The 13,632-nt window shown below is 36.2% G+C and overlaps 1 protein-coding gene across 1 annotated transcript in view; it reads right to left on the bottom strand.

Annotated features, from left to right (window-relative positions):
* The window catches only part of LOC136968700 (gem-associated protein 8-like), a 28,699-nt gene extending 17,135 nt beyond the window's left edge, over positions 1-11,564 (bottom strand). Inside the window, exon 1 of the mRNA XM_067262709.1 lies at positions 11,495-11,564. Within this exon, the coding sequence (XP_067118810.1) occupies positions 11,495-11,497 (3 nt within the window). The 5' untranslated portion in view covers positions 11,498-11,564. The remainder of the gene's footprint in view (positions 1-11,494) is intronic.
* Between the last annotated feature and the right edge of the window lie 2,068 nt (positions 11,565-13,632).

A 13,632-nucleotide genomic window follows, 5' to 3' on the forward strand; every position in this document is an offset into this window, starting at 1 on the left:
TTATTTAGGAAGGCAGTTCTGTGTATATTCCTTGTGGAGTCGTCTCTGCACCTCTGGTACACTCTCCTTAGCCGTCTGTTAGTCTGTCTTAATTTGCTGAGATTGGGTGTCCACCATGGGACACTTCTTCTGTTGATTGTCCTTTTGGGGATGAAACTATTGCAGGCTTCATTGATGGTATTTATGTTATAGTTAATATGGTGCCTAGTAATCTCCGGATCATCAGAGAAGCAGTCTACAAGGTGTGCGTCAAGATAGTTGTGTATGTCATCCCAGTTTGCACCTGCGTAGTAAAACGGCACCCGCGGGCTGACAGCTGGAAGGAAACCATTGTGATCGGTCCGAATGTTGAATTCAATAAAGGAATGCTCAGTGAGGCTGTCCTCCTCAAGTACCCTCTAATTTTGAATCCTAGGGAAAAGCCCCCTGCTGCAGGCTGCAATGTCTATCCAGCTTTCACCCCTGTGGGACGTGAAAGTCGGTGGGGACAATGGATTATTCAGGATAAGTAGATCATTGGAAGCACAGAATTCTTTGAGGAGTTCACCGCGTTCGTCGATGCTTTCTCCACCCCAGGTGGGAGAATGAGCGTTGAAATCACCAGCGATAATCAGCTGTGTGTTATTAAAGTTGTTGAGAATATTTTGTAGATTGCCAAGAAAGTCGCTAGAGTTGGCATTGCCAGGGAAGTAGATATTGCACACGATGATCCTAGTGTTGTAGACCATGAGTTCGGTAGTTATTATGTATTGACTGCAAAACTTCGTATGATGGAGAATCGAGAGGCCAGTGTTTGGTATCAGAGTAGTGGCCCATGGGAAGAGGTCTGTTCCCTTTAAAACAGGGCAGAAAGTAGGTAGACAGGCAGGATGGTAATTCTTGCAATAAGGCTCTTGTACCAATACAAGATCGTATTGTAAAATCTTACTGCTAAGGAGTGAAGTAGCTGAGATGCTCCTTCCAAGGTATATTTGTAGGAAACTAATGTAGTTGTGATCGTTAAAGTCCATAATCGGTGCGTAGGATTATACTGTTCTTGATTTTTTGGTTGATTGGACAAGAGCCATCCCGTGTGTTATGATTAATAGTGCGGTTGGTTTTATCCTGTTTGCAATTGCAGCAGCAGGGTACCTTTTCCCGATTGGGACAATCTCTGTATGTGTGCTCCTCAGCACAATGGCTGCAAGTATTAGTCTTTTGAGGACAGTCTTTGGTGAAATGATTGTACTTGCAACATTTGAAACATTGCAATACAGGGCAGAAGTCTGCAATATGGGAACGAGACCATTCTATGTTTAGTTTGTTAAGCTGCAGTAAGAATTTATGCAAGGTTGGGGAAACCTCCACAACCCAGTTTCTGTAGGGATTTTCACGCTTCCCCATGTTGAACTTTATTTTGAATTGATGCCTGAATTCCTCTTTAGTGAGGTGTTCAGAGAGACTGATATTTTGGTTGTAGATCAGAGTGGTGAGATCTTCTCTTGCAATCTCACTATTTACAGAGTAGAAGACCATGTGTGGCCATCTCTTTTTCGGCTTCCTTGTCGTGAGTTCAGGGACCTCTTTTTCAATGTAACGTTCAAGAATACCAGCGCCCCCACTCCCCTTCCAGTTCTACCGCTAGGCCACCATTGCTAATCTTTCTAATTTTTTCAATGCCAATGTGTAATTTAGACGGTTTGACTTTACTTTGTATTATTTTCTGCACAGTGTCACCATTGTTGCTTCCCTCCCTGCTGTAGACCAATAGGACGTCGTTCTTCATCTGAGCCTGTTTAGTGTCTCGCGAAAAACCCCTTGTATTGCCAGATTTGACGACTGTGCTGTACGTAGGTATGATAGTACGGGAAGAGAGAGCTTTTTGTTCTATCTCAGTTAACCTTTCCAAGACGGCATTCTGGGATGCAAGGGCTGTCTCAGACACATTCTTGTTAACGAGCATGTCAATTTTCTCATTCAATTCTTCTAATAGTTTACCATTTGAGTTCTCAATACAAAAATTAATGACCTTATCAAAGCACCCCATTATGTAGTCCACGTTTTTCTTGCTCTCAATTTTACTTCCTTTGTTTTTATGTATATAGTTTTTCAATTCCTCCACAACCCCTTTGGTAAAGGAGGTCAGACGGTCATTACGACTGCAGCCTTTGCACGCGGGCTCCATGTCACCAGAAGCACTATCCCCCTGTACAGACATGACTGGGTAGGATGGGAAAGCACACCAACCAGGAAATGCAATTTACTTGAGAATGGTAGCAAGAAAGACCGCAAGTGCGGCGCACGAACGATAAAAGAAAGAAGAAAAAAATAAATAAAATAAAAATAAAAAAAATAAATTAATATATATAAATAAAAAATCAGCCCTCGGGCTGAGGTTCACCAAAAGAAAGTGATATAAAGGCGTCAATAGATAAAGAGGCGCAAATCAACCCTAAGCCAGAACCGTAAAACGGCAAAAGAGCGGGCGAATTAGGGTCAGTGAGAGGATAGCGATCTAACATGTGTAAGGAGATAACGGTCAAACCACGTGTTGGGGACAATGACCTTTGCTTCTTTGTTTAAAACGAAAATTAAAACACTAATAAAAACCATGCGAGAAGAGATATAAACGACAAATTTACAGTAATTATGGATAGATGTATGCGGAATGTGTCTGCAAGAGGAAAACAAAGACGGTAGCCCGAGAGACCCACAAATAGGCCCGACAGAGGAAAAGGTTAGACTCTTATAAATAAAAAACGGAAAATCGGAGAACAAAATCGATTACACTATTATAACGACAATAGTAGCGTGAATCGAGCGATATGAGACACGTCCACTCACCTGTGGAAACAACTCGAAAATGGGCGCGGAAAACCCGGAAATTCCGGAGCACTTATCTCAAGAGAGAATAGTCGGATCCGGAAAACGGTGTCATCATTCGAAAGCAGGCTTTCAGGCGATTCCAGCGATGTCTAATGTCACATACAAAAAACCGTATATCCGTGGAAAAGGTCACAAGATGTATATAAATTGTTGCGCAACGCCAAAGACAAATTGAACCCTCTTAGAGCACCGGGGGTATACAGCATCCCATTAAGAGATGACAGATTTGGGCAAGAAATGGTATACATCGGCTCCACGAAAAGATCAATCCAACAAAGGGTCAAAGAACACAGGTATGATCTAAGCCATCAACGGTATACCATAGCCTTATCAACCTACGCCACAGATCCAGAAATACACGCTGACCTGGACAACGCCAGATTGATAAACTCAGCATTACAAACGGATGACATCAGGGCCCTAGAAGCACTAGAAATATACAGGGCCGGACTTACTGGAAGGTGCATAAACACTAAAGACGGCAACACTGTCACACGCATGGCGTTACGTGTGTGAAGAATACGAGAAAGGCAACGCGTCATAGCGCACGCGTATCGTCAAATTATTTTTGAATATATTTTAAAAGTTCCTCGAGAATTTAATTCAAACATTTTGGAATCCGGCTATAAGTTATTCTTTTGTTCGAATAACCTGAGGCAGTCCTCGGGGAGGACGAAAACGTTCGTTTTGATGATCAAGAAGTACCGGATATTAAGGTTAAACGAAGTGAGTGCGTACTAAATTAACCGGTATTAGGGAGAAGTAGATTGGGTATGATTACATATTACATTAGTTCATAAATCCATGAAAATACAAAACATGTATCAAAACTCATTACATTAAACCAATAGTAAAAATCTAAATTGTGTTTTTCAAACATAATTGTCACTGTGATTCATTGTACTTTGGCACTCAATGCAACTGACAAGCAACTTGCTATGTTTGGTATTTTCTCAGTGTGTTTTTCGAAGTCAGCCATGTTGAATTTGTAAGGGAATAAAACTAATTAAAATAAACTTATAATAAAAAATAGAGGAATATAAATAATTGATCTATATTATTAAATAACAAATGACTCAAATTATAGTTATTTTAAAAATGAAAAAAACTAAATAAATATTTATAAAATTTAAAAAAAAAAAAAACGTGACTGGTACTGTGGGGCGTCTGGACAACCCACTGAAAACTGTCGTCGTTCTCTTACTGGAGTTTCTGAATCACCGTACAAATTTTTTAGCATGTTCTATATATAAAAACAATAAGCTACTAAAGAGGAAACGGATATTAGTTGCAAAATCTATGAATAGTGCAAGTTTTAAAGCATCTGGGGTGGCAAAAAACCCCACTGCACTAACCCAGGGATATAACACTTAATTATCCTGATTAATTACAGCAATTGTTTGGTTTATTAAACTTTATTAGTTTCAATGAATGGAGAAAGATTGAAAAATACATATTCCATTTTAATTAAAATATAATTATTATATTTATTCAAAATTAATGCCCACCTTTCTTTGTCCAAATTTTGATTCCAAAATTATGGAACACTAGATTCAAAGTAAAACTTAAAAACGTCACTTATTGTTCTGCCTTGATATGTTGGCTCTTATATATGTCTCTCCTTATGTATGATAACTCCGATTATTTCTTTTCTCTAGCCTTCACACACAATGGATTATCTCACTATTCCTTAAACGTCACGAATCTTTATTTTAGTTAGTTTATTTTCATATAATTGTACATGGTGCATTCATTTGTTCTGTATAAGCATATATTTGCCAACAGATTTTTTTTTATCTCAAAATTCTTAAAGTTGGGATGCACATTAGATTTAAGTAAATACATTATATTAGTTTTAATTATTATACATTATTTAATCTTGTTGTCCAATAATGAAATTCCATTTTATCAAGTTACATAAACAAACAGAATATAAAATACTGGAGAATGGAAAATGCAACTAATGCAAGAATATTTATAGCAGTATGGAATTTAAAAAATTAACTGGAATAGCAAAAGCATTCTTTTTCAAAGATAACAGTTTATTGATGATCTTATGTCCAAGCTGTAAAGATATCATCAGCCCGCCACTTCGAGGAAGACTAATCTTTCAAATCAGTTCACATCATTAAAAATTTTCATGAGTGATTTGACCTGAACAGGCTTTGCCTCTCATCAACTCAGATACCTACCCCCATTGCAAGTCTGCCAAACCCATGATGGAATAAAAAATAAATGTCTAACAATGAAAATAACAGGGTAACAATGGATATTGACTATCGAATAAATAAGATTCCAAGTTTAGTCCATTCTTTTCAAATTACATAAAGATTTCATAATGTATACTGACCAACAAAGTATGAAAATGATATACAGTAAGTCTTATTTTATGTAGGACTGATACACACAGATTCATGCTTTTGTAGATGGCAAATGGTTAGTATCCAAAAATATTGAATGCAACTGGAGAAAAATGTTGATGCAAATAAAAACTAATCTTCATAATTACAGCAATGTATTTAATAAAATAAAAACATTTTTGATCAGTTTGACTGATCTTCAGTTACAGCAACTTCAAATAAAAGACCTCAAGATGTATAATTTAAAAAATCCAGCAACAAGTTGTATAACTTTCCCTACAAAAAAATTTAAAATTTGTGTGGTGCCATCTGTTATGATATTTTATTCTAAAACTTTTTATATTATTAATTATTATAAAATAGCAAAAAGCCTAATTTTGATGGTAGAGATGAGTTTTATAAAAAAAATTGTAAAGGCTAATAAGGAGTAAAAATCTTCAAGTCCAGTCCCACTTGAGATATGACGCATGACCCCCTTTATCTCTCCACCCCTTGACCTTTAACCACCAAAATTTAACATCAATCCCCTAATACACAAACCTCCTTGCAAAATTTTAAAAATTTTCAACAAAATGCACAGGAGTTATTAAGCTTCAAAATGGGTGAACAAAACTGTCTCCCCCACATACACACTAACATCTATCAATACAGAAAAACCCAACATTTTTTTTTTTGTATTTCTCAATGTTTTGAGGTCCTGAGTCCAAAAATATAAAAATCTTAAGATGGTTCATTTTTTGACTGATTGCCATATTTTCCCTCTGTTATACATAACAGCTGGAAAAGTAAAAATAGAACATTTGAATTAAAAAGGAACAAGAGATTAAAGTTTCAAATATCATTAAAAACAATAAATATATAAATAAATACATATGACAAAATACAAATAAAGATAGATAATTAATCAAAGAGAACATAAATAAATTAAATCTCAAAAAGTGACCACCATGCATTAGAAAAAGTGTTGGCATCAAAATGATTGATGCATATGAATCTTCCATGAGCCTCATAAATTTCCAACTTCTCTAGATGACTCAGGGTGTGTACATTAGAGTTAGCTTTGCTGACTTTCACTTGATCCCAATTTATTTGTATGTCCAGATGATGAGAATAGGCCACCAACACAGTGTTACAGAAGTTCTTGTCAATTTTGTATTTAGGATCAAAAACATCTTTATTTTAATAAATTTGTTCTGGAACTACAAAGATTGGTTTTTAATTGCATCAAATGGTTATGTTAACACACTTCTACTGTCACTGAATCTGACACTCAAGTCAGCAAATTCTGTTTTGCTAGCTTCCAACATTCCAAACATGGAGAATTACCAAATGCCACTCACTACAGTGAATACAGGAAATTAATTTGAATTTGGACACAGTTTGAAATTCTGTTAGTTCAAAACTGTACTATTTGTCCCAGTTATGGATATAGAGATTTACATGTTAGGAATTCAGTTAGTTTGAAATATGATACTTTGCAATTCCAAAGTGAAAATTCTGTTTGAATTGAGATATGCATATGTAAGTTAACATATACATATCTCAATACTTGTTCATTTAGATAGAAGTGCCTCCATGCTATAAGAAAACAGTAGACCAAGAACAATTCTAATCTGGTCAATATGACTTTGCTCTTACAGTAACACAATTTCGGGTGTCACCTTACCCAAAGAATAAACTTTTTTTCTCTCTCTTATCTCATAAAATATGACTGGGTTTCAGGATTGCATGATTGGGCTACAAGTAGCAGACTAAGACATTCATAAGGCTCTGGGCTACTACTTTTTGGGCCACTTTAAAAATAATTTGGGCTACATTTCAAGGAATTCTGCTTTACTTCTTATAAAACCTGTGTGGTGACCTGAGATTCTCACTGGACACATGCTATTTACCTGCAGTTTATTTGACCAAATGTTCCTACACCTTATTTACTGGTACATATGTTATTTTTCTATATAATTGCTGCCAAACACTTGTTAAGTCTGGTGTACAGTAAGACCCCACTTAACACTGATTCGACACAATGCGGTCTGCTCGAAACCTAAAAAAAAAGCTCAAAATTTACACTGATTTAAATTATTGCGACATTTCATTGATTTGTATATAATATGATTATTTACAAACATGAACTAATCAGCAAAAGGTGGCAAAAAGGTGTACTTTCTTTAAATCTATGTTTGTTTGGTGCAATTTTCGAAAAAATATAACACCGTGGATGCCATAGTCAATATCAGCTTTGCTTGCCAAGAATTAACTGATAAATGCACGAATGAAGTTATGGCTGAAGGTATCCAAGAATTCTCAACGAGAAGACCCTATCACTGTATTGTTATCTGCTGTATCGATTGGGTTGACCAAAGTCAACCCAATTAATACAGCAGGACTAGATGTAGATGAGCAGGATATTCAGGATACCACAGGTTTCTGGTGAGAGCCTTACCAATCACGACCTTCAAGAACTGACAGAACAAAGAACCCAAAGAATTTCTCTACAGATTTCCTTAGTAAAACTTTGGTAATGATAACCAAAATCATTCATCAAATTGTAGTGAATGATTGAGATTTTGAAAGGAGTGCAAAAGCAAAATGAGGCGTTTTGGAGCATCTTCTACTACCGACATTTGCTTAAGAGAAGAAAAAAAGCAACAAATGAAACTTCACGACTTTATTGCAAAAAACAAGAATTTTAGAAAAGCAGGAGGACCTTCATCACAAAAACTGAACTTTACATTTCTGTGTGCATATGTTTCTGTGTTGTTTAACATATATTATTATACGAATTAATATAAAAAGAACTTAAAATTAAAGTAAAATTTGTTTATTTTTGTTGCATGTTCCCCTATCCCTATTTACTCTATGTTAAAATGACCTCGTTTAAAGCTGTTTCGTTTAGCGCTTTGTCATTTAGGAATGCATCCCCATGTTAAGCGGGGTCTTACTATATTAGCTTCCGTATCCCAGAGTCGTAGAATTCTACCGCTTGCTGCCAGAACCACATTTCAACTTCACTTTTGATCTCATCATCGTCACGGAAGTGTTGTCCTGCAAGATATTTCTTCAAATAAAGAAACAAGTGGAAATCACTGGGAGGAAGTTCTGGGCTGAATGGCAGATGGTTGAAAACTTCCCACTTGAATCATTTGAGAAATGTTTTGGTGACAACTGCTGTGTAAGCCAGATCATTGTCATGAAGGCAGACACCAGCTAACATTCTCTGTTTGCTTTGAATGACCTGTTGAAGGTGTAGCAAGGTTTGGTAATATGCAGCAGCATTAATTGTGGTGCCAGAAGGTATTAAGTCAATCAGAAGAATGCCTTTTCTGTCCCAAAAAATAGAAACCATGATTTTTTTTTGCTGAAATTGAAGTTTCTCGGGTTTTTGGAACGTGTATGGCACCATTGCAGTGATTGTTGCTTGGATTCAGGAATATAGTGGTAAAACCAAGTTTCATCACCTGTCACATTGTAGTCAAGAAACAGTGTGCATAGCATGTGAAGAAGTCGAATACAAAGACTATCCATTTTGTTTTTTGTCTGTCTGTTAACATTTTGGGTATGCAATGCAATACAATTTCCTGTACCCTAATGTCACAGTCACAGCTTCAAGACATTTCCAGAATGATTTAATGCAATTTTCTTATTGTAAATCACCAACTTGCACTAATTGCTTTCTCAGTTCTTCGAAGAAGTTCATCAGAAATCACGGATGGCCTACCACTCCCATGTTTGTCACAAACATCAATCCTACTTCCAGAGAATGCACGACACCACTTTCTTACATTTTGTTGATTCACAATGTTCCCATAAATGTAAAAAATTTCTTTATGAATATCTGCTGGGTACTCACCTTTTGCATTGAGAAAATGTATGACAGAGCACACTTCACGTTTAGCAGGATTCTGAATCAGTGTGGCCATCATAAACACATGCTACTTGAACCAGACTCAGAGAAGCAACGACAAACGACCGCAAAAAGAGCACAAAAGCTTCAAGGTCAAATTCACTGTTGTTAATGTATGCACTAAAACATTAGCTTTCTGCTTATATGCAATGTATCTTTACTTTTTGGACATAAATTATTATCAATTTCTAGTTGTATTAATTTTCTTGCTTAAAGACTAAATTGTGAGCAAGGAGAAAAACAACAGTTCTTTAGTACAGTTTTGTTTTTACTGCTATAATCAGTTTGTTAAATGAGTGTTATATGTATAAGCTTCTATCAGTCACAAGGAATAGAAAAGTGATAAGTTTAATGTCCTAAAGGCAGTCATTGACATTAATAATGTGTAACATTCATTTTGTATACAAAATATTAAATTTCTCGTGGTTAAATTTACCTATGGTGACCAATATGGAGGTGCTTCCAGTCGTCATTTTGAACACAATTTCAGACTGCGTAGTAACAGAAATACTGGTCTGCGATGTGCTAAAGTTACAATAATTTGAATTTGGATTTTTTCTATTATTAAAAATGATGTGGGTTAATGTTACCTATGATGATTAAAATGGCAGCTCATCTCTGATTCCAGCAAACAGAAGAAAGGAAACAGTGGGGATGCACGTTCTAACCTAACCTATTCTAATAAATTACCATAATTATTACCTACCAAATTATTAAAATAGGTTGTTAGGTTAGGTTAGGTTAGAACATGCGTACCTACTGTTTCCTTTCTTCTGTTTGCTAGAATCAGAGACGAGCCACCATTTTAGTCACCATAGGTAACATTAACCAAAATGTGGTTTTATATGAAATACGAAAATTACTTACATTATTGATCCTCTTTTTCTTTTTTTTGACATTTGTTCCCTACTGAAGTTGACTCCGTAGTACATGTTGATGATCTTTTTTTCCAATTATTCACTTTCACTGTTTTGTTACCATTTTTTTCTTCTTTTTCCTTTTTTTCTTTCTTCTTAATATTAGAAACAGGAGCAGCGGGCACAGTCTCTGGTTCTTTCCATTTTGGTATCCTGCCGGAACCCGGATATATCAAACTTAAATGCTTCACAAAAATTTGAAACCTTTCTCCAGGCTTTTTTTCAGGCCATTTCATGAACGTTTTATACATAAAGGAATACATGTATGAGTCTGAGAGATCCTCTGTGTGATGAGTTGGAAAATTTTTTTTATTTTTTAGATAATCCAATAATCTTTCAACTTTTTGAGTATGATCCTCCGTTCTTGGGTTTACAAGATTTTCTGAGTGATTGACTGTTCTGTGTTCAATTTCTAATCCTTCCAGGTCATTTATGTGGTTATATCCTTTCCATTCATCAGTTAATACAATACTACCAGATTTTACAAATTTAGATATCACCCAATTAAGTGTGTTTTCAGATATATCATTTACTTGACAAATAAAGCAACTATCGTCTTCCCTACATATCCCACCTACCACCCATTTTGTACTTTTAACCTTACACCCTTTTTTGCGTTTACGTTTACATATTATTGTCTCATCTATTTCGACGGTTTTATTCGGACCTCCAATTTTAAATGAGGTCATATTGTGCAAAGCGATAAGCATTACTAAACGTATATGGTTGGACCAATCAACGGCAGCCCTTTTAGAAATACCTGCAGCAAGAGCTGAATTTGCTGAGGTGCATTCCAAACATAGGTAATGCCATATAAATGACAATATTCCAGCCCAAGAAATATTACCACGTTTGCCCTTAAATGTTCCATCAAAAGCTGAAAAATTATGTCTGCAAATATAACATCGTAACATACATGAATTTCTATCAGTTCGATAGACTATTTTACACGGTTTTGAACATATATTGCACACAATCTCGATAGGTTGTAATCCTAAACTTACAGCAAATTTAAAATCATTACTAATCCTTGGATCCAAACCTAATTCCGAATAATCCGATTCAAATAGTTGGTAAAATTGACGGGTGGTGCATCCGGACCAAAAATCGTCGGAATTAATATCGACATAATTCATTATTAGCTTATTAACCAAACCATTAACACTTCCATGAAGGTTTCTTTTCTTTCTTTTCTTTCTCCTCCTCCGGTTTATATGGAGATTTCCATGAAGGTTACGACAAAACTTCACATAAAACACATTAGGCAGCGCCCTCTATTGACGTCATCACTAAATGCCCCCATTCGAGATTACCGGAAGCGCAACCATTTTGGTCACCATAGTTAAATTTAACCTTTCTCGTGAAAATATAAGCTAGCAATATAATAAATTTCTGAATGAATCTAAATAATCTTTATTAAACGATTTATTAGACAAAATAAGCTTACTTACCATGTAATCTCTCAATAGCGTGCAAGATGTAAACAAGTCAACTGCATTGAACTTAAGTGTTGCCAGACTTGAAAAGTTGTTTATCGTCTGTCGTATTTTATTTGAATGTATAGAAAATATGATTTTATTTTTATTTTATTATTTCATTTGATTGAACAGAAAAATACAAAATTTGAGAAAAATTATTAATGCATTAATAAAAGAAATAAAATTTATTAGTAAAACAAAATTAGGATATTTGAGATAATTGTTTTATTAAAATCTTCAAATGTAATTTTGCCTTCCGCATATTATTCTTGACTATGCGCTTCGGACATATTTCACAGAATAAACAATAAGCATTTGTTTATTCTGTGAAAAATAAAATCTTCTAAATCAAGGATTAATAAGCACTCGTCTGTACGCTTACATTTAACTTGGAGAATCTGAATAGGTGTTTTTTTAAAAACGCTTTTCGCCCTGCGGGCACTAAGAGATTCTCTATTAGCTAACTCATTATGGGTTCGACCAGGCCCATAATGGGGCGGCCGGATGGTGAGGGACGGGACTGACATATCCAAGACGGACCACTCCCCCGAAAAATTCCTGAGGTTTTTCGACGCGTCCGAATTCGTTCCCAGATTCCCAGAGCGATAGGCTGACACCTTAACTGGGCGGCCATCCTGCCGCTTCTCATGAATGACATGACGAATTATTGGGCTTTTGCATTGAGCACTCTTTGATATAAAACTACTGGTTACTTAACAAATGTCTTTATTCGATTCGTAATACCTCCAACTGGAATGATGATCAAAACCAATACTAAGTTAGACAAAGAAACAAAAGTTCTTATTTCCCTCCCTGGTGCCTTCTTATGGTATATTGCGACAAGAAAGGTTACAACAGATCTTCTCCCTCTAAAATTAAGTTTCGTAGATATTCAGATACAGGTTATGTCAGCCTTCTGGAGCTTCTTTGCTTCTACTAATAGGTGGTCCTTCGTTTGAATATTGATTGTTCTGGAGAGCTGGGTGCTGACTGTTCTGGGACTGATGTTTTCTTTCCATAGTTCCTTCTGGTATGTGTGTGTATATGGTCCTGCTTTCCTTATCGCTTTATCCAGTTTCCACTTCGCATCTCGATAGCATATATAAATGACGTTATCTCCTATCTGGAATTCTCGTATTCATGTTTTCGCTTTTCTATATTTATATAGTGATGATATAAACACTTTTCTCTTGGCTGTGATGTAACTTTTCAATTCTTGATAGTTTGAACACCGTCTCTCTACTTATCCATTGGAAGAAGGATGATACGGAGGAGTGAATATGTGATGTATCCTATTTTCTGTGTAAATTCTTCCATTTTTTAAGATTTAAAGCTTTGATGATTGTCTGACACTACTGTATTTGGCAGTCCATATGCACTGAATATTCTTTTCAAAAATTGAACGGTTTCCTGGGCTGACTGCGTTTGTACTTCTTTCACCTCCACCCACTTCGAATAATTATCCACTAAAACAAAATATGTACGTCTATAGTGTGGTCTTGCATGATCGATATGTACTCGGTCCCAGGGTCCTGAGGGCGATGGCCAATAGCTGTCTTTGACCGGGGTTGGGTTCGGCTTCTGTTCTTGGAGTTTTTTACAAATGAATACATTTATTCAATTTCAGATTCCAGTTTCTACCTGGCAAAGGGCATAAGTTCCTCCTAATTATTAAGTGACTATCTGTGTAAGATTGCATGTTCCACTTTTTGTAATACTGGGTTTTTGTTTGTTTGTCTCGCTGCCTACTTCACAGGTTGTGATGAGTAATTCTGGCTTTTCAAACATAAGGAGTATCTCTCCTGGTTCAGGGATAGCCTTTTCTTTCGCAGTAGTTAATACACGGAATAATGCGTCAATATTACTCATCTCCGCTGACCGACGATTTTCAATCCTATATGAATAGGCCGCTTATCTCAAACATCGGGAAGACGGTCAGATGATCGAGCGGTCAAAGTGACAGCCTACCGCTCTGAGGAATCCGGGATTGAATCCGGACGGATTGAAAAGCTCCAGATATTTTTCAGGTAATGGTCCGTCTGGCTGTCGGGCCCCGTACGTCACCACCCAGTCGCCCCATTGTAGGTCCAGACCCACAATGGGGCGAACCC

Source organism: Centruroides vittatus, unplaced genomic scaffold (genome assembly GCF_030686945.1).
Source record: "Centruroides vittatus isolate TY-2023 unplaced genomic scaffold, ASM3068694v2 contig_1506, whole genome shotgun sequence".
NCBI classification, from domain to species: domain Eukaryota; kingdom Metazoa; phylum Arthropoda; class Arachnida; order Scorpiones; family Buthidae; genus Centruroides; species Centruroides vittatus.